This window comes from Vulpes vulpes, chromosome 1 (assembly GCF_048418805.1).
Source record: "Vulpes vulpes isolate BD-2025 chromosome 1, VulVul3, whole genome shotgun sequence".
In the NCBI taxonomy this organism is placed as follows: Eukaryota; Metazoa; Chordata; class Mammalia; order Carnivora; family Canidae; genus Vulpes; species Vulpes vulpes.
This window is the reverse complement of record NC_132780.1, coordinates 96,672,200-96,693,639: the sequence shown is the minus strand read 5'-3', so window position 1 is coordinate 96,693,639 and position 21,440 is coordinate 96,672,200. Positions and strand designations below refer to the sequence as shown.

Here is a 21,440-nt window from a genome sequence, read left to right as displayed (position 1 = left end):
CTGTATGTCCATGGATAAAGTATTCAATCCCTGTAAACTACTCATCTGTATAATGGGGCATATAACCTTAATTCATAGGGCTATGTAAGAATTAAGTTAGATGATGTATACAAAAGACTCTACAAAGCACTTGATACTTGGCAAAAATACAATAAATGGCCTATCTTATTAATGCTTCATTCAGCTCAATCTCATAATTTCGGCTGTGAATTTTTTACTTTCTAAGCACATCATGCATCACCCAGAAATTTCTCTGTCTGTAGTTTTCCCTGAAGAATAAATCATTAAAATAATGCTAAGAATTTTAGTAATATTCTTTTAAGTCCTAGTTGCTGAAATTTCTAGCAATTTCATATAGTGTCCTCTTGTGATATCTTGATATTATGTTGATCTTTCAGAATCTTCATGGGCAAAAACTATAGTGAATCTCTTTTGTTTTCTTAATCGTTCATGGTTCTGTTCTTTGTAATTAGGGGTTTTTTTTTACAGTTAAAAATCACTTTTCAGTAGGAAAATTAGAGGAAAGAATTGGATGAATGTATCATTATATATTGTCATAGAACTCACAGTAAGTATGTTTGAATGGTGGTTTCGTTATTCCCCTATGACCCAAGAGAAGGTTATTAAGCGCGGCACTTTACCTTATGGAAGACCCAGAGTTATCCAGAAGAACACCACAGTCTGTCTTCTATACCAGCACCAGTTTGTGAGTGGTTACAGCCATGACATCCTGATGCCCCTTTGGACATCTTACACTGTCGACAGAAATGCAAGTATTGGTCTCCTCTTTAGCTATGTGTGGATATTTCAAATTATCGTGAAGCAAAACATTGAAAGCATAGTTAATTTTGGTCAGTTAATCTTGGCTCTATACTCAATTCCTGAGTTAGAAGGTCACTAAACTGGGAGTCTGAAAATTAGGTTCTGGTTCTAGCTCTGCCACTAACTAGCTATGCGACTCCACGGATTTCTTCTGTGAAATGAGGGATGTGCATGTAATAGGAGTTCCTCCCATGCTTTTTGTTCATTTTACTATCTTATGATTCTACTTTACAATTTTGCAAAATCAATTTTTTAGTCAGGCACAGTTCTTCATCTCTAAATACATAGATGTGTGAGCACAAAGGATCTTCCTCAGCTGCGCTCACCTGAGGGGGTCCTCACTAATGGGGGAGGCTGTTAAAGCTCAGTAACCTCCCTGTATATACCACTCACAGGACGACCCCCAAACCAAACCAGGGAGAGGCTGGGGTCCTGTCCACCTCCCAGAACATAGGAAGGCCTTGAAAAGAGTTGGGGGTGAAGAGGGCAAATACCTCAGAATAAGACCATCATTCCCCCTGCCCCCTGCCCCCTGGCTACTGTGATACAAAGAGAAACGGAAGATGGGCCTTGGAAGAGAGAATGGAGGAGGGGATGAGATTTAGATTTTAATCAAATTGAAGTTTTAAACTAGACCAGATTTTTAGAAAGTGAATGCCAGGCAAGCTACAGGATGCCCTTAAGGGATGGAAAGGGGATTTGAGAGAGCTTAACTGAGTGTAGCAGCTGGATTTAAAGAATAAAACTATTGTTAATACTCACTGAGAAAGCCAAATAAAAAGATAGGGATATGTGTGTGTATATATGTAATTACTGTGTTAAATATGTGTGTGTGTGTGTGTGTGTATACATATGTATATGCACACACACAATGTACCTGCACATATTCACATGATTACATAAAGTTTACATAAAGTTTCTACCATAAATTTGATTGTTGTAATTTTGAAGACTATTTTCCAACACTCTAAATACATTTTTTTACTTGACTTTGTGATATATGAGAGTCTGTGTGGTGTTTTGTAGGTCCCCAGCAGATGTACTGTTGTTTAAAGCCTTAATTACAGTGTTCTTTAATTCTGTTCAAATGTTCAGTTTTCTTATATAATCAAAGCCGCATATATTGTCATCAGTACTCCTGAGGTTTTCATGCCGCATTATTGTTCAGTGGCTCCCCACTCCTAGCTTTATAGTCTGTGTAGTTGCGTATGAAAGACTCAGGTCTCCCCCAAAACAGCATTTCATCCTCAGTCGGTTTGCAATTGACCAAACAAAACCAGTGTCCACAAAATGAGCCAGCATAATAGGAAAATATTTGCACATATACGACAGATGTCTAATATCCTTAATATCTTAAAGAGGTTTTACATTTACATCTTTAGAAAAAAGATGAATATACTACTAGAAAAATGGGGAAATGGTGGAGGACAGCTGGAGCTCTATAATTGTATGGTGTTATTCACCTTCAGCTACTCAAAGCAATCTTCTTGTATATGTGTGATACTTGATGGCTGTTTTCATTTTGTTGTTCAGGACAGTTTCTCTACAGAAGACTTTTCCAACTGTCTTTACCAGGATCTTCGAATTCCTCTGAGTCCTATCCATAAGTGTTCCTTTTATAAAAATAATGCTGAACTGAGTTATGGGTTCCTCTACCCACCACGTAAGTTTCTAAGTCTCTGACCTTTTCTCTCTTGTCCTCTTTCTGTCTTCCTTTTCTTTTCCTTATGAGGCAGAGTACATATCTTGTTTTTTTTTTTATTGGTGAAAATTGTGAATGAAAAGTATAACTATTAGGGAAAAGTTTCCAGTGCCTAAAACTTGAATTTTAGAAAAAAGAACATTCTTCACGTTTCTACATTCCTTTGACATGGAATTTGAGAAAACTTGGAACAGAAGGATATATCAGGGTTCTTAGGAAGGAAATATCTTTTGTTTCTTACAAGGAAAAATGTAGGGGTGCCTGGGTGGCCCAGTCGGTTAAGTGTCTGCTTTCGGTTCAGGTCACGATCCCAGGGTCCTGGGATGTCATGCTCCCTGCGCATCAGGGAGCCTGCTTCTCCCTCTCCCTTTGCCCCTCATTCTCCTACCACTTGTCAGTCATGCTCTCTCCCTCTCTCTCAAATAAATTAAAAAAAAAATTTTAATAAAAATTTTTTAAAAAGGAAAAGTAATTTGTCAAAGAATTAGGAATAGGCAGAGCCTAGGTGTACTTGCTCTTTCACGGAGATGGAGCTGCTAGGGAATGGCTTTTTTTTCTTTTTTGAAGTTGTGTTTATTTTTAATGCGGCACATTTGTGGGTTAATGAGAAGATGTTTTGAGACTGGCCTTAAAAGGCAGAAATCAGGGACACCTGGGTAGCTCGCGGTTGAGCGTCTGCCTTTGGCCCAGGGCGTGATCCTGGAGTCCTGGGATCGAGTCCCACATCAGGCTTCCTGCATGAACCCTGCTTCTCCCTCTCCCTTTGTTTCTCCCTCTCTCTCTCTGTGTGTGTCACTCATGAATAAATAAATAAAATCTTTTTTAAAAAAGGCAAAAATAAAAAAATAAAATTAAAAAATTAAAAAAAAAAGGCAAAAATCAGAAGGCTCCAAGTGCTCAAATATTCTTAATATCCAGTCCAATCCCCAGAGTAAGTGTCTGAAGTCAGAACTTGACTATTGCTTTATAAAAATAGACCAGGCCCATGCCAAAAATCTATACAAAGAAGTCTTATACAATAATTAGTGGCAGGCATCCTACGATGTTTTTTCTGGGTAGTAAGTACTGTTCTGAAGCCATATATTCTCTTTTTTTCTTCTCACTATTGGAAGAGTGTAAGGAGAGAGGGTTGTCAATACATTTTAGTTGAAATTTGAATATATTTAAATTGGGGGTGTTATTTTTTTTTAAAGATTTTATTTATTTATTCATGGGAGACATAGAAAGAGAGAAAGGTAGAGACAGAGGCAGAAGAGAAGCAGGCTCCATGCAGGGAGCCCGACGTGGGAATTGATCCTGGGACTCCAGAATCATGCCCTGGGCCGAAAGCAGGCGCTAAACTGCTGAGCCACCCAGGGATCCCCAATTGGGGCTGTTATTAAACTTTTGTTTCTTTAGTAAATTCATCTTGAAAAAGAAAAGATCTATATTTTACTTTATTTTAAGGGACTTGACCAAACAAATTGCACTTTCCCTTGACTCAGTACCTAGGAATGTTTTATGAGTTTAAGGTGATACTCAGCTAATTTTTTTAAATGCCCTCCCATAGATAAACCATTAGCCAGCCTTAAAAAACAAAAGAGAAAACACTCAAATTAATAAAATCACGAATGAAAAAGGAGAGATTATCACTAATACCAGGAAAATACAAACGATTTTTAAACTTATGAGCAGCTATATGCCAATATTAGGCAACCTAGAAGAAATGGATGCATTTCTGGAAAAACACAAATTACCAAAACTGGAACAGGAAGAAATAGAAAACCTAAACAGGCCAATAACCAGGGAGGAAATTGAAGCAGTCATCACAAACCTCCCAAGATACAAAAATCCAGGGCCAGATGGATTCCCAGGGGAATTCTGTCACATGTTTAAAGAAGAAACCATACCTATTCTATCTACTAAAGCTGTTCTAAAAGAAAGGGACGGAATACTTCCAAACCTGTTCGATGAGGCCAGCATCACCTTAATTCCAAAACCAGACAAAGACCCCACCAAGAAGGAGAATTACAGACCAATATCCCTGATGAACACAGATGCAAAAATTCTCAACAAGATCCTAGCCAATAGGATCCAGCAGTACATTAAGAAGATTATTCACCACAACCAAATGGGATTTATCCCTGGGATGCAAGGCTGGTACAACATTCATAAAGCAATCAATGTGACAGATCATATGAACAAGAGAAAAAACAAGAACCATATGATCCTCTCAATAGATGCAGAGAAAGCATTTGACAAAATACAGCATCCATTCCTGATCAAAACTCTTCAGAGTGTAGGGATAGAGGGAACATTCCTCGACATCTTAAAAGCCATCTACGAAAAGCCCACAGCAAATATCATTCTCAATGGGGAAACACTGAGAGTGTTTCCCCTAAGATCAGGAACACAACAGGGATATCTGCTCTCACCACTACTATTCAACATAGTACTAGAGGTCCTAGCCTCAGCAATACGAAAGACATTCAAATTGGCAAAGAAGAAGTCAAACTCTCCCTCTTCACATATGACCTGATACTGTATATAGAAAAACCAAAAGCCTCCACCCCAAGATTGCTAGAACTCATACAGCAATTCGGCAGTGTGGCAGGATACAAAATCAATGCCCAGAAACCAGTGACATTTCTATACACTAACAATGAGACCGAAGAAAGAGAAATTAAGGAATCAATCCCATTTACAATTGCACCCAAAAGCATAAGATACCTAGGAATAAACCTAATCAAAGAGGTAAAGTATCTATACCCTAAAAACTACAGAACACTTCTGAAAGAAATTGAGGAAGATACAAAGAGATGGAAAAATATTCCATGCTCATGGATTGGAAGAATTAATATTGTGAAAATGTAAATGTTACCCAAGGCATTTTACACATTTAATGCAATCCCTATTAAAATACCATGGACTTTCTTCAGAGAGTTGGAACAAATCATCTTAAGATTTGTGTGGAATCAGAAAAGACCCGAATAGCCAGGGGAATATTGGAAAAGAAAACCAGAGCCGGGGGCATCACAATGCCAGATTTCAGGTTGTACTACAAAGCTGTGGTTATCAAGACAGTGTGGTACTGGCACAAAAACAGACACATAGATCAATGGAACAGAATAGAGAACCCAGAAGTGGACCCTCTACGGTCAAGTAATATTTGACAAAGCAGGAAAGACCATCTACTGGAAAAAAGTCTCTTCAATAAATGCTGCTGGGAAAATTGGACAGCCACATTCAGAAGAATGAAACTTGACCATTCTCTTACACCAGACAGAAAGATAAGCACAAAATGGATGAAAGATCTAAATGGGTGACAAGAATCCATCAAAATCCTAGAGGAGAACACTGGCAACATCCTTTTTGAACTTGGCCACTCCAAATTCTTGCAAGATACTTCTATGAAGGCAGGGGAAACAAAAGCAAAAATGAATTATTAGGACTTACTCATGATAAAAAGCTCCTGCACAGCAAAAGAAACAGTCAACAAAACTCAAAGACAACCTACAGAATGGGAGAAGATATTTGCAATGACATATCAGATAAAGGGCTAGCATCCAAGATCCATAAACAATCCAATCATGGAATGGGCAAAAGACGTAAACAGATTTCACAGAGGAAGACATAGACATGGCCAACAAGCACATGAGAAAATCTCCTCATCACTTGCCATCAGGGAAATACAAATCAAAACGACAGTGAGATACCAGCGAGAATGGTGAAAATTATCAAGACAGGAAACAACAAATGCTGGAGAGGATGTGGAGAAAGGGAAACCCTCCTGCACTCTTGGTAGGAATGTTAACTGGTGCAGCCACTCTGGAAAACTGTGGAGGTTCCTCAAAGAGTTAAAAATAGAGCTACCCTATGACCCAGCAATTGCATTGCTGGGGATTTACCCCAAAGATACAGATGCAGTGAAATGCCAGAACACCTGCACTCTAATGTTTATAGCAGCAATGTCCACAATAGCCAAACTGTGGAAGAAGCCTCGGTGTCCATCGAAAGATGAATGGATAAAGAAGATGTGGTCTATGTATACAATGGAATATTACTCAGCCATTAGAAACGACAAATACCCACCCTTTGCTTCCACGTGGATGCAACTGGAGGGTATTATGCTGAGTGAAATAAGTCAGTCAGAGAAGGACAAACATTATATGGTCTCATTCATTTGGGGAATATAAAGAATAGTGAAAGGCAATAAAGGGAAAAGGAGAGAAAATGAGTGAAAATATCAGAGAGGGAGACAGAACATGAGAGACTCCTAACTCTGGGAAATAAACAAGGGGTTGTGGAAAGGGAGGTGGGCGGGGGGTTGGGGTGACTGGGTGATGGGCACTGACGGGGGCACTTGGCGGGATGAGCAGTGGGCGTTATGCTATATGTTGGCAAATTGAACTCCAATTAAAAAAAAAAGAAACAAGTTAAAAAGAAATAAAAAATAAATGCCCTCCCATGAGAAAGTATAATTTCTAATGTTATTCATGAAGAACGAAATAGTTACTTTTTTTTAATTTTCTTTGTAGAACTAAATAAAGGTTCAAATCAACTATATTCTGAAGCACTGCTTAGTACTAATATAGTGCCAATGTACCAGAGTTTTCAAGGTAAAAAATTTTAACCCTGTATCTCACAATTTCAATGAATTTCTGTATATTATAGGTATAATTATATTAATAAGACTTATCCTCTAAATTAAATGACTATCAAACAGATTCTTACAGGTATATGTTCTTATGTGTTCTTAACTTTAACAATATCAGTACACAAAACTTCTACAACTCTTAGAATTATGATATATTCCAATGTCTATTATTCTACTTTGTATTTAAATGTTTATAAATATCTTTTGGTGGAAAAAGTATGTAATATTTTTTCTAAGTTATCTGACTAATATAGCCTACTAACACATTAACTTTCAATATGTTTTCCCATTTAACTTTTGGAGGTTCTTGGTAATTGTTTTTGATCTTAAAATGAATAGATTTTTGCATCATCATTAATTATTACAGTATTTGGAATTCTTACAAAAATAAATACACATTTTTTTCTTTAGATGTCATAGAATTTCAAAATATAGAGCACACAAGGAGGCTTTTACTCTACGTATAGAATACTTGCGAATATTTCAAAGGGAATTTTTGGATATTAACAGTATATCTGAATAACCTGCCTTGCATTTAGGTTCATGGTTTTTAATGCCTAATGGTGATCTGTGATCACAAATTCATGGTGATGCACATGGTCAGGGATGCCCAAAATAGTGTTGATTTCAACATCTGTCTCTTCTGCCAGAGGCCAAAGCTGAACAATGTATTTTTGGCATCACACTAAGACTGAAGTCAGATTTGACATTGTCTTTAATTATTACAGATTCTAATTTTGAATAAGATTATTGAGTTATTTCACATGGCGGCATGACTTCCTTCCTTCTTGTTTCAGTTATATGGCACTATTTTCATGGTACCCTTCTGCAAAGATACGTGGAGGAAAGAAATGGTGTCAATGTTGTCAGCGGTCCTGTGTTTGACTCTGATTATGATGGACGTTATGATTCCTCAGAGACCTTGAGGCAGTAAGAACATATTTCATTTACTCTTAAAAACAGCTGTCAACTGAGATTACCATCCATTTGAGTCAGTGGAGCTTTTTCTGTCTGATACTATTCATATTGCTGAACATGACATTTCTGATTACACTGGAAGCCCCTTGAAATATCTGATTAATTTTGACGTTTTGCTCAGTGTTCAGTAAAATGTTTTTTAGAGGAAAGAAAGACTGTTTCTCCCCCACTCAGTTTAGATGAGTAATTCCTGAGTTCAGATCAAACACTGAAGTCTGCCATATGTTAAGAAGGTTTAAGATACATGTTGAAGATCTCTCTGTGTGGCTAATTGTTACGATACTGTCTTAATAAAGTGATTAGAAGATAACCACTAGATGTGTTATCTACACTAGGTGTGGCTAGAGGCATCATGAATGGAAGAATAAAGCTGTAGTATCCAAGTATAGACCTTGGGTGAATGTCACAGATTTTACCTAGCGTTGCTTAGAGGGAGACTGAGTCACCATCAGTGACTCAAACCATCAGTGGGTGGTTTCTATAAAGGAGAGCAGCAGAACATTTTCAAAGCCACTTGATTTTTCTTAAAATAATAACAGCATGATTTTTTTGAAGCAATATTGCTATTAAGGCTTACAGGAAAAAGAGAATGAAATGTATGCTGACATTCAGCTCTTTCTGGAGAACTGCTCTCCCAGGCGGGCTCAGGGATTACTCTCACACACATGTACCGGTGACACATTAGTTTGTCATGTATAATTTACAGACATTGGTTTGTAAAATGACAGGTTTTGTTTGTTTGTCTATTTATTATAAATATATAAGGGTCTCAACATAACTGCCTCAGAGGTCATAGCAGTAGAATGGGTAAAGAAGAGAATTTCATGCCTTTCCCCTTCCACCAGAGCTCTCAGTTTTAATAAGTTTTATATATTACGGTTCCACATAAGGTTATGATAGAAAACAATGCTCCCACTAACTTAAATTTGGAAAGATACTGAAAAACAAATAAATAAACCTGGTTTTGAGGCCAAAGGAAATAGCATTAAGATGAGGTAAAGGGACATGTTGGAAAATGTGCTGCAATTTAAAAGAAGTTCTCAGGATGAGAAAGAAAATCCCTTTAAAAGCAAGGAGGGTTCATAGAAACATGACTTCTCTGGCACGGCTGGAGTAGAAAACATCCCAAACCAGTTCCCTCTCTGTCTGCCATCTGTGCATAGCAGCACAGAGTTGGAAGACAATTAATAATGCTTTGGAATCCTGGTTGTAGGGATTCGAGAAAGATTTTTCTCTTTAGTGTCCCAATTCCACTGTGTTAAGGTAGAACTAAAAAAAAAAAAAAATCTGAAGTTCAGTAAATTTTTATAGAAAATAAAAATTTTTTGGCTCATGTTCATCTGTTTTCTAGCTCTAATTCTCTCAATCTGGCAGAACATGTTGAGGTATTATGATCACTAACTTCATAATATTTTTAATTATTTGACTGAATTTTATTTTTAGATGCATTGTACTAAAAATATACTTTACTGACATATTCATTAAAAAAAGATGGTTATGTTTTTCTTAAAGTAAAGATTTTCATGTTTTCTAGAAACAGCCGACTCATCCATAATCAAGAAATTCTGATCCCAACTCACTTCTTCATTGTGCTGACAAATTGTAAAGACACATTCCAGACTCCCTCACAGTGTGATGATTTAGACAGCTTAGCTTTCATTTTGCCTCACAGGGCTGACAACAGCGAGAGCTGTGTGGTAAGAAGCCTTTGTTAATTTACCTTTGTTAATTTGTGTAGAAAATATGAATATAAGTATATTTGTGTGTATCATATCTGACATTACTGTGGGCAAAAACAGAATGTGAATATGCATGTACTTTGAAAGAATGTACTTTACATGAACTCTGCAGAGTGGTTTTAAATTCGAAACTTCGAGATGATATATCTTTGGCGAAGACCACCCTTGTCTGTTAAAACACAAAAAACAGATCAAAATGTAAAACCTTAGGGGATGCCTGGGTGGCTCAGTGGTTGAGCATCTTCCTTCAGCTCAGTTTGGGATCCTGGAGACCTGGGATCGAGTCCCGCATCAGGCTCCCTGCATGGAGCCTGCTTCTTTGCCTGTGTCTCTGCCTCTCTCTCTGTGTCTCTCATGAGTAAATAAACAAATCTTAAAAAAAAAAAAAAAAAAGTCAAATCTTAGCACCTGCATTTGGCTTAGCTGCTAAATTCCAGGTTTATTTAAACTACAAATTTACTCTTGTTTCAAAACTAGATTGATAATTCTCAAAGTGTCAGCACTGTTATAAATTAGTCTTAAAGTTATGGCTAGGTAGTATTTCAGGTTAATTTCTACATATAACTTCATTATAAAATCATGTTTGTCCCTAATTAGGCACTCCTTTTCCATCTCTACCGTTCCAAAAGCTATTCTACCAATGTCTTAAATGTAAACATTTTACCAAATTCTATAATAGCAGTATACCTAGAACACACTAAATATTGGACTTGAACCAGAGAGAGGATTATTGGAAGGTGTATCACATATGTTGACTGATCCCTTTTGTTTCATCTCTGAAGTAGTGACTAACCATCAGCAGGATATTGACATGAGAGGAAGATGCATTACCTGTACTTTTTATCTATCTCTATGTGTTGGGACAACAGGAATGGAAAGTATCTACTGGCCTAGTAGTCCACTGAGTCAGGGTTATTCCCCTAAGAGCCAGAGTGAAGATTGTTGCAGAGAAAGAGCTTGAGTGGGGTAGTAAGTAGCACTGGGTATAGTGATCATTGGAGGCTAATGGGAAAATGGAAATGATTGATCCATTCCCTTTTTATGTAGAAAGTCTGAATTATTTCCAACTAATATAATGCCCCAAGGGTACAGAAATCTTTATTGGAGGATGTCTTTAAAGTACAATTATAGCCCAGCAGCCAGTGCATACCTTCTTCATCCTACTCCAACAGAAGGCATATTCAGAAAAATGTATAGTTACACATAAGTGTATGATTTCCATCTCTGTTACCTGCCTCTGCTACTGGCTCTGCTTCCATGTGCCAGAGCATGTGTCTTTACTTCTTGTCTGATTTCCCGTTAGCCGAGACGTCATTACCCCACCAGAAAGGAAATTGTGTTTTACTATGTCCCCAGATCCCCTCTGCATTGCAACTGTGTAAATAACTGATTCTGATTAGAACTGGTGTTCTCATAGTGCATTTGCACACATCATGACATTTGATCCTCAGAACAACCCTCTCAGGAGGGTATAGGTAGGAACATCAGGTTTCAGATGTTAAATAACTTGCCTCAGTTTACATGGTGTGATGGTGACAGGACCAGGACTTAAATCCAAGTTTCTCTCTGCTAATTCCCACACTGTTGAAGGTTCTTGCACCAATGCAGTACATGAGCGTCGATTCCAGGTATATGTCCCTTTTCCCAAACTTGAGACATCTAATTAAATAAGCCTGCTTGGTATGTATTAGATGGTGAGCTACTCGAAAGCAGCGATCATGCCTAACAAAGCTTGTAGCACCTGCCTTCTGGGAGCTAGAGTGATGTAAATCTTTGAAATGTGAAGATGGAGTGCTTGTAAGGAAAGTGAACTGACTGTTCTCTCCAGTGACTTCTTTCTCCCCCCTCACTTTCATAGCATGGAAAGCATGAGTCTCTGTGGGTTGAAGAGTTACTGAGGTTACACAGAGCTCGGATCACAGATGTTGAACACCTCACTGGACTCAGCTTCTATCAAGAAAGAAGAGAGCCAATTTCAGACATTCTAAAGTTGAAAACACAGCTGCCAGCCTTTGACCAAGAAGACTGATTTTTTTTTTTTTGAAGACTGATATTTTTAATTCTAAAAACATAGCACAATGTTTTGGAAAGAACCTTTTATTTTATACAGTCTTCTCTTCACGCTGTCACATTGTTTGGAAAATGTCTACCAGAGCTGAGAATCCTCTGCAATACAACCATCTCAGGGAACCCTGTGGCCTCCGCTTGGCAGTAGAAAAATGCTCTTACTGAATCTCACACACAGTTGAATGAACAATTCTTAATTGTTCCAATTTGGGGAATAAAGACAGACTATCTCTAAAACTACTTTTCTACTTCTCTTAAGGGCAGAAGTAGCTGTGAACCTTGTCTGGACACCAGATATTTTAATTTTATTTTCTTTAATAAACTTTTATGGAACTGGCAAACACAACTGAATGGATAGGATTGGAATAGTCTGTGTTACATTAGTATTTTCACAAGGATTTAAAAAGTAATTCTGGATACTTTCTAACTTGGAGTTTCATTCATTTTAGTTTTAACTGAAAAAATTATTAGAAGCAAAAATATTTCTAAGGCCCTCTTTCTGTCTTTGCTCTATACCCCTTCAAAAGCCAAAATATGTCATCCTGTGGGTATTTTTTTTATTTTTTATTTTTTTATTTTTTAGTTGCGACTGGGCTTCTTCAGATTTAAAGTCTTTAACAAGTTAGACTTCGAGGGAAGATGTGTGAATTGAGTAATCTAGTAGATCTACCTGCTATAAAATTTTCTTCTACATTTATACAAAAAGAGATTCCCATCCTGTTCACTGGTAATTAACATAGGTGGAAAATAGCTCTCAAAGTGGTTCTTTTAGACTATTAAAAATGACTTGGTGGAACTTCAGAGAACTTGTTAGCACATGCATCGTGGCATTTTTCAAGACAGTAGGTTGTTTTCCTCTGCACAAAAATGACCCCGCCAACAGCAGAACTGTGCTGAGCTGTTCATTTTGAAGTTCCCCAGATCTGGAGAGAACGTGTAACCATTGCTTTACGTCTTCTTGGTCATCAGTCATAAAGGAACCTGACCTCTCCACCACATAGCCTGTATCTTTTAGTCCCAACCTGTGAACCTTCAGAGTTGGCCTTCACTCAGGCAACCTGGGTTTGATTTCAGTGATATATTAGTCCACCAGAAATCTGTATTTGCTCTTCATATAATGATCATTCTTCAACAGACTACAGGGCACAGAATCCTTTAGATAATACAATTTGTATCTAGAAATTATTTAATGAAATTAAATTGAAATTAATTGAAATTAATGAAATTATTTAATGAAAGTTGGGTTGTTTTTTGTTTTAGTCCCATAGGGTCCTGAGAGTTTGTATATTACTTTTTTCCAATCTGTCTTCTGTTATTCAATTTGGGTCAATTTCTATTGTTCTGTCTTTAAGTTCATGGATTTTTTTTTTCTCTCTCATCCATTTTGTTGTTGAGCCCACCCACCCATTGATTTTTGTATTTCAATAATTGTGTTTTGTTTTGTTTTCTAAAATTTCCACTTAGTTCTTCTTCATGTCATTTCTTTCTTTGCTGAGAATTTTAATTTTATTATTTTTGCTGAGATTTTCTATTTTCTCATTTTTTTCCATTGCACTTCATACTTCCCACTGAAGCATTTGGTGATGGCTGCTGCAAAATTCTTTTCAAATAATGCCAGCATCTGTGTCATCTAAAGGTTGGCATATGCTCTCTCTTTTCAAATTGAAAGAGATTTTCCTGGTCCTGGGCATGATGAATGATTTTCAGTGGAAAACTGAATAATTTAGGTATTATGTGAGTATAGATCTTTTTTGAAACCATCTGTTTTAGCAGACTTTCTCTGACATCAGCTCAGTGGGCGAATTAGAAGCACTGTCTAGTTATTTCCACACGTGGCTATGAGTCCAGGTTTCCCACTCAGCTGCCAGTGATGGTTGGGGCGAGATGAGACCCTTGTCGCTGCTGTGTAGGGTGGGAGGTCAGCTCTCCACTGGGCCTCCATTGAGTGCATTCCTGGCTAGGGTGTGCAGTGGGCCTTGTCCTTGCTCCCATGTGGTATCCACTGACACTGGGCAGGAATGCTGGGAAAGCATTATTATGACCCAAGTGGGGATGAAATGGCCAGTTGCCTACTCAACCTTCTCAGACACTGCAATTTCAGGGGAGTTAGGATACTTCATTACAACCTGTTGAGGCTGGAAGTCTAGGCTCCCCACTTGGCCTTTGCTGGCATGGGTAGGGCCATGGTCTTTTCAGTGGTGTTTCCTGGAGTGGAGCCATTACTCTTTTCTCTCTTGCTAGGCTACTTTTCCAGTCCTTTGGCTAGAGAGTAGGCCTTTCTTCCGACATTTTTCTGCCCACTCTGTTGGCATGTACAGGTTGTGACTTCTTTCGCTCCAAGTCTGGGACATATGAACTAAAAAGCAAACTCAGGGGAACTTATCACAGCTTTGTCTTTTGGGTCCCAAGGTCCCTAGTCTGTTTGCCTCCTTCTCTCCACCTGTCAGAATCTTCCTATTTTTGTTTTATATGTAATATCTAAGCTTTTTATCTGCACTTAGCAGAAGAATATCTACTTCTTTATAGAAGTGTCTCATTGATTTTTATATATTCTTCAAAACACATGCAGACACATGATTGCCTCTATGTAAAGTATCTTAGCAGATCTTAATTAAATGGATAGATGTCTCTCCCTTTTGCCAGTCACCAGGGATACAAAGAAGGACAAGTAATAATCCTTACAGTTTTAGGGAGGGAGAGGACATAGCAGAAGTGTAGATGATCCCAAAAGGGTGGTAATTGTTTTAATGGAGCCAGGCAGGGTGCCAGGGAGGAGAGAAGAGACACTGGGTGGTACGCGGTAGTCTTATCAGTGACTTCCCATGGATGGTGACATTTGGACTGGAACTTGGTGTGAAGTGGAACTCTTCAGGTGAACAGGTAAGGAAAGGACATTTTTCAAATTTATTTATTTTTAAATTTTTTTTAAGATTTCATCCATTTATTCATGAGAGACACACAGAAAGAAAGAGGCAGAGACACAGGCAGAGGGAGAAGTAGGCTCCATGCAGGGAGCCCAATCTGGGACTTGATCCCGGGACTCTAGGATCATGCCCTGAGCCAAAAGCAGGTGCTAAACTGCTGAGCCACCCAGGCATTCCAGGAAAGGACATTTTAATATCCGTTGGACGAATACATCCTTGGCCTCTTCCCATTTACTCTTTTACTTCTGATATTTCCTACGAGTGTTGCTATGACCAACTTATGATGTACAACCACTTTATTTTTTCTGCTTTGTTATAATAATCTATTCTTAAAAGTCAGACTATAAATGCTATGCTGACTCTTTAAAGGGCACCCACATCTATTCCTACTGAGCTTGTTTTTTCAGTTCCTCTTACAGTGTTCTTTTTCTTGTTTTGTCTCGAAAGAGATCTCTCCTTTGACATATTATCAATTTAAGACAAGTGACTGGCCTTCACTCTCTCAATTTGAATGGTAAATTCACAAGACTATATATGAAAATGTCTTTATCCTACTCTCTACAGTAAAGGCTGGTCTTTGCTTTTCATATGCAAAGCAAAACCTTTACTTTTCCCTCATTTTATTGCAATGCCTCTGATTAGTACTTCTTAAATGATGTAAGTAACTTCCGTATAAGATTTTATAGCTCAGTCAGCTCGATCATGGCAGGGCAGAGAACCAGCTGGAACTTAAAAATACCTAGAAGTTTCAGAGAAAAGAGGGCAAACCTTAGGGGGCTGAAGGCAAATGTTCCAGCACAGTAGATCAATGTGTAAAGGACCATTAGACCAGTTGGCCCAGTCCTGTTTGAGGAGAGGAGGCAGACGAGATTGTAGCGGAGACCACCCACTCCTCCAGGAAAGGCTGTTACTTCTCCTCACTCTGACTTTTTTCTTTCATTAGCTACAGTAACTGTCCTGCCTTGCCTTGTGGGTACCTGCTTATGTATAACAGGAACAGGCATTTGAACTTTGAAACTAAATGTGATTACACTTCATGCCAAAGCCTATCACAGGAATCCGGTGTGTTGGTGCTTTCGTAATAAGCATTTGGTAAAATTTTAACATGACTGCAGTCCAGTGGCATTTTCCTTGATTTTTGGCAGTCTAGATATTGAAAGGGGGAGGGGAATAATCTACAGAATATGTCTAAGCTAAGAAATGTGGATTTACCAATAAAAGTGATATATGCAGAAGTGTGGCTGCTTTCCTGTGTGTGGAGGGCGGGGACAGGGAATGGGATGGTGATTTTTTCCTTGTACTGCATGCAAGGATTGTAGACAGCCACAGTTGTATTGATGGTAGGGGAGAAAAGATCCAAAGTTCATTTCAGGTTCACAGAGTAAACATGAATTTCTGATCTGTGACTTATTATTCTTGTTTTTGGTTTTTAATTATTTGCAATCATACTTGTAGGTAAAAACAAAAGACTGGCATGTATAAACATCCTTCCAATATTTAGAATGGTCTGAAGCCAGAGGGAAAGTATCCAATTTGTAACTTCCATAGAATTTTTTAGTATGAAATTTTTGTACTTCTCCTTTCCATTGTGTATAACCAGCAATTGAAGGAAAAATATTTACTCGAATTTATAGCTATAGCAGAAACTATAGATGCATAAAATTAGTCTTAGTCTGCTAGAAATGAAAGAATCTCTTCCTGAGATATGAAAGGAAGCAACAGAAAAAAAAATGTGCCTTTCATTCTACCCCAAAGTCATCGTTTTAAATTTGATTTCGTACTTGCCCATAAAACTTCAACTCAGGGGGCAGGATTTTATTAAAAATAACCCATTCATTTAAAACTCTCATAGAATTTCATTGCAACAAATTCAGAACTCAGAATTAGGATAGATTTCAGCTTTCACAGATAGAGACACAAAACAATTTAATAAATATCCAGGAAATGAGTTTTTATATCTCTTAATAATTTTGCCCCAGGACATCCAGGTATTTCTCACTATCAAAATTTTTTATGCCTACAATTAGATGACATTGTAATAAGTGTAATATAAACCTGTCAGAACTGAAGGTTTATAAATTAATAGAGACTGGAGATTATTTTAAATAAATGAGACTAGTATTTTCTCAGTTCAATGAATGGATCTCATTGCTCAAATTTTTACAATTTAAAAAATCTGAGATCAAAATCTACAATTTTGCATTCATAAACTATTCTAGATCTTGACACAATTTCACTGTTTTGAAGAGTTACTCACTTTTATGAAGGTCCAAACAGAAACAGTGGTTAGCCCGTGAGGTCATTTTTATGTTCTTGTGTGTTTTCAAGATCTCATCACTGTTTAACTCAATAGGATGCTTTGCTGCCTTCAACTAGATTAAATTCAATTAGATCAAGACTGACAACAGATTTCAAAGCTGTGTTTACTCTGTGTCAAGGAAATAGGCATTAGGAATAAATTGGGGAACAGAACAGATGGGATGCCTGCCCTCGTGATACTTACCAACATTTCACCTTGATTTCAAGATATAGCTCAAGGCCCATTTGCTCTTGACATCAGTTCTCTTTATCCCTAAAGCATGGTCATGTGATCAGACCCTCCCAGGCGTCAGAGAAGACAGACCACAGGTCCTCAGGCTAGTCATTGTAACCAACTGCACATGTGTGATGCATTTTATTGTCCTATAATCTGTACCTAATGTTACTAGATGGCGCTGTGACTTACTAGGAAACTGTACTCAGGCCCTGATACTAGATCCAAGTGTGTGGCTTGTTAAAGGTAGTCTGCAACCATAAAAGGAAATAATTTCAGGGTGATGTGGTTATGGGTATAAGAGAAGTATTAGCTTCCACCTAGGGCTTTCAGGGACCTGGCAGGGTCTTATCCTAAAGAGAACACATTCCACCAACCTCTTGAGATTGAGAAGTCCCAAGAAGCTGCATTATCTAAGTATTTCCAGCCTGTGGTCTTCTGTTAAATTTGCTAAGAATATACCCTTTGAATTTCTTCTCTAAAACTATAACTTTGATGAGATTTATGTCAAGAGTGTGCTGTTTCATAAGAAATACGACTGAATCCTGTGGAACTTTCCCCCACACTGGTTGTAACTCTCATTTGACATTAAGCATATATTTTTTAAATTGACAAATTCCTTTTCATGTAGTTCTCCATTTTGTCTCCAAAACTGTCATTGAGAATAGAAATAATCTTTATAGCCACTGTTTCTAGTACAGTGCCTGGTACATCGTCGTTGGTTATTAATAATGAAAAAAAAAGTCCAGATGAATAAAACCCAATAAGCTAATCCTACCCAAGCACTCATTTAAAATAGCTCAGGAATCACAGGTTATAGAATGCAGCTATGGGACATCACAGTGACATTAATTATTCTTTGCATCTGTGGTTTTTATGTGCCAGATGGGTACTTTTTTTTAAAAGGAGTGCATCTGTATATGTCTTCCTAGTATACAAGGCATCATTTAAAAATAAATACAATACAAACATAAAAATAAAAATACAATAAGTATAAGATCAAGAATGCCTTTCAAGGGCCACTCATAGTTTCATCGACTACATCCTGTGGAAGGTATGTTGCCTGGTGAACTGAAGAGGAAAAGAATGAACTTTGTTCAGAGTTTTGACATCTCAAATGAAAACCTCTCTACAAAGCATGTAGTGTTTTTCCAGCAACAAAGTGCTGTCGTAAGCATTCAGTGGCAAAGGTGGAAAAGCATGGGAGCATCTCTTCTATCAACCTCAGGTAACACCTTTTGCTATGAAGAAAAACATATCAGCTTGGAAAAAATAAGTAGGTGGTAGGAACCATGCTGGAGCACCTTAAAACAAACATTTCAGGCAACTTCATTTTACTGAAGACGAGAGATTCTCCTACATCTTCTCACTATCTGTGAAGTTTAGGGTAATTGAATCTAGCATTGGCTAAGATAGTGACGAACTAAGAGATGTTAGTGATGTGAAATCATCCCTTTCCATCATGGAAGGTTGATAGTAGACAAGTTTGATTATTTGTGTACCTAGTATTCATCATTATGATAACAAAGATGTCTCTGAAACTAGATCAAATATTATGATAGTTATAATAATGGCTAACTTTACTGGGTGCTTATTGTGTTCCAGACATTGTACTAAATGACATTTTACATATATTTTCTCAACAACTCTGTGATGTGAAAATAGTAATCCTAACCCTGGCTAGTGTGTTATCACTGGCAGGGATTTGAGCCCACGTCTTGATAAAGCTCATATATTTAAACAGCATGTTACACCTCCTTCTTGAAGAGAATATTAAAAGTGTTCAAATTCATCAAGGTCTACTCCATCAGCAGCTGAATTCCGAATCAGTTCTGAATTAAATTAATAGTGTATTAAGAACATGAAATATCGCTATTTTAAAAAGAGCACTTAAAAGCAGAATTAAAAGTTAACTCTCAAATTGAAAAAGTCTAGATTAAAACATTCATAAAGAAAAGAGCTGTAAAATAAAGCAAAACCATAAAAAGTGTTTTAGTTCATAAATTAAAGATATACAAGTGACATCTTTGTGTGCTTACCATGTGGGAAAAGCTTTAAAAGATGCGGATCTCCAGTGTTGGGAAGTTAATCGGCAGGAGTCACACCTTGAGGGTGGCGGCACAAATTGTTATGGCCCATGTGAACACAATTTGATAATTTGCATTCCAAAAGTCTAAAAACTGTTCATGAACTATGACTCAGATTTCAGTTCCTCAAATTATTCTGAAGAAGCCATTGTACAATTGTACGAAGACATAAAATGCTCAATTGAAATTGTTGACTCTTATTAGAGAAATAGTTATAGTATATTCATACAATAGAATATTCTCTCAAATGTGATCTTTATCTGAATTTACTAAAGTGGAAAACTTCACAATACAGGAATCAAAAATGAACTTCTAAAATATCATATGATAATGTATCCATTTTGGTGAAAGGAAAAATAAAATCCCCTTTCCTCTTCTTCCTCCCCTTCTTCTTCTGTTTTTCTTGTACACAGTAAAATATTTACAATGATTTTAACTGAGTGCTGGGGGTTTGGGGTGATCCTCACTGTCTTGTTCTTCTATAATTTCTTTCTTCTATAATCTGGGAAAAAAACACCAGTAAAATTCGTTTAGACAAAAAGCGCTCTTGAATCTTAGAAAATATTTGAAGTGACTGCACCCATATCTATATATGTGGTGATAAGCATCCAAACAGCAGACAGTACCCAGTACCTAGGATATTGCTTGGGTGCATATTAGTAGTGTATGAGGGATATTCCCTCATTGCTCTGCTACTCTCCATGCTGATGTTCACATACTTCCAAAAAAGCTCACTTGGACTTGAATTTCACCATATGACACAAAACATTTGTCTTGGGTCCTCTTTCTTTCCCTTCCAAGCTTCTGTGTTGGCGCCTGCCACCTTACTTCTAGTCTCTCATGGAGAAAATGGGATTTGTTTGTTTGTTCAGACCTGAGTTCTCACTTCTCCCAGGGCTTTGTTTTCTTCGTTATTAATTAACCCTTCTTCCTCAGCCACCATCTGTGATTCCCACCTCTGTGCTGCTGTCATCTAGAGAGATACCTGTGTGTACTGGTCCCTCCTTTTCCCTATGCATCCTCCTTGTTGCATCTGTCCCTGGAGCTCAAACAGTGAAACAGGGCCAGTAGGTGCCTGGCTTATAGCCCCTGACCTTATTGCCTCACTAACTTCTCCCCTTGTTTGAAACTCTAATAATTTGGTTTCTGATCACCTCCCCAGCCCTCCCCACCTCCCATAACCGCTCTTTTAAAAAAAGAACAATGATTTCCTAATTGACAGATTTCATTTTTATTTTGGAAATGTAACAATATTCTGCAAAGTATAAGTTGAAAAATAATCATCATCCCATGCAGATATCTACTCACATCCTGGCTTCTTCATTAGTTTCTCCATTATTGCATTAAGCTTTCTTAGATATATTTCCAATCACTGTAATTATCTCAAGCATCCCTTTATGCCCCTGAATCCATTTTTCAGTATGTTTACTCTCTTCTTTGCTATTTGTGATTTATTATTTCTGTAGTATTATTTCTCTGGGCCTGCCATCTGCTCTTTTAAAATCTTTTATTATTTATCATATCTTCTTTGAGCTTATTTTTATTTATTGAATTCATGTGTCTTCTTATTGTTTGACCTATGTTCTCCTCTAGGTGGAATAGATGGCGTAAGCTTTCCTTCCTCACCTCCCCTCTGCCTCCCTGCCTCTGTCTCTCCCTCCTTTCTTTCCTCTTGTCTTAGCCCACAATATATTTGCTGAGTTTAATGCCATTCCTTTTCATCTTCCTCCTGTTTGACGCGCTATTCTACTCAGAGATGGACTGGGTGACCATCTTCCAATCGTATCTGAGAGTCATTTGTTTATTCCTTTAAACTATAGTTTCAGGTAGAAATATTTTGCCTCCCATCCACTTTTTTGAAGCCCAGGGATAAAGTAGTGGTGGGAGAAAAGAGAGTTTGAGTTTGTCTTGGACTTTCTATATATTTGGTCTTCCCTCTTCTGAGCTTGTGT

General features: G+C 37.6%; 1 protein-coding gene across 1 annotated transcript in view; it reads left to right on the top strand.

The window, feature by feature from the left end:
* Positions 1–16,103, top strand: part of ENPP1 (ectonucleotide pyrophosphatase/phosphodiesterase 1) — a 69,198-nt gene extending 53,095 nt beyond the window's left edge. Inside the window, exons 20-25 of the mRNA XM_072721009.1 lie at positions 615–769; positions 2,356–2,485; positions 7,042–7,122; positions 7,958–8,090; positions 9,673–9,835; positions 11,736–16,103. Coding sequence (XP_072577110.1) covers positions 615–769; positions 2,356–2,485; positions 7,042–7,122; positions 7,958–8,090; positions 9,673–9,835; positions 11,736–11,906 — 833 coding nt within the window. The 3' untranslated portion in view covers positions 11,907–16,103. The remainder of the gene's footprint in view (positions 1–614; positions 770–2,355; positions 2,486–7,041; positions 7,123–7,957; positions 8,091–9,672; positions 9,836–11,735) is intronic.
* Positions 16,104–21,440: the final 5,337 nt, after the last annotated feature.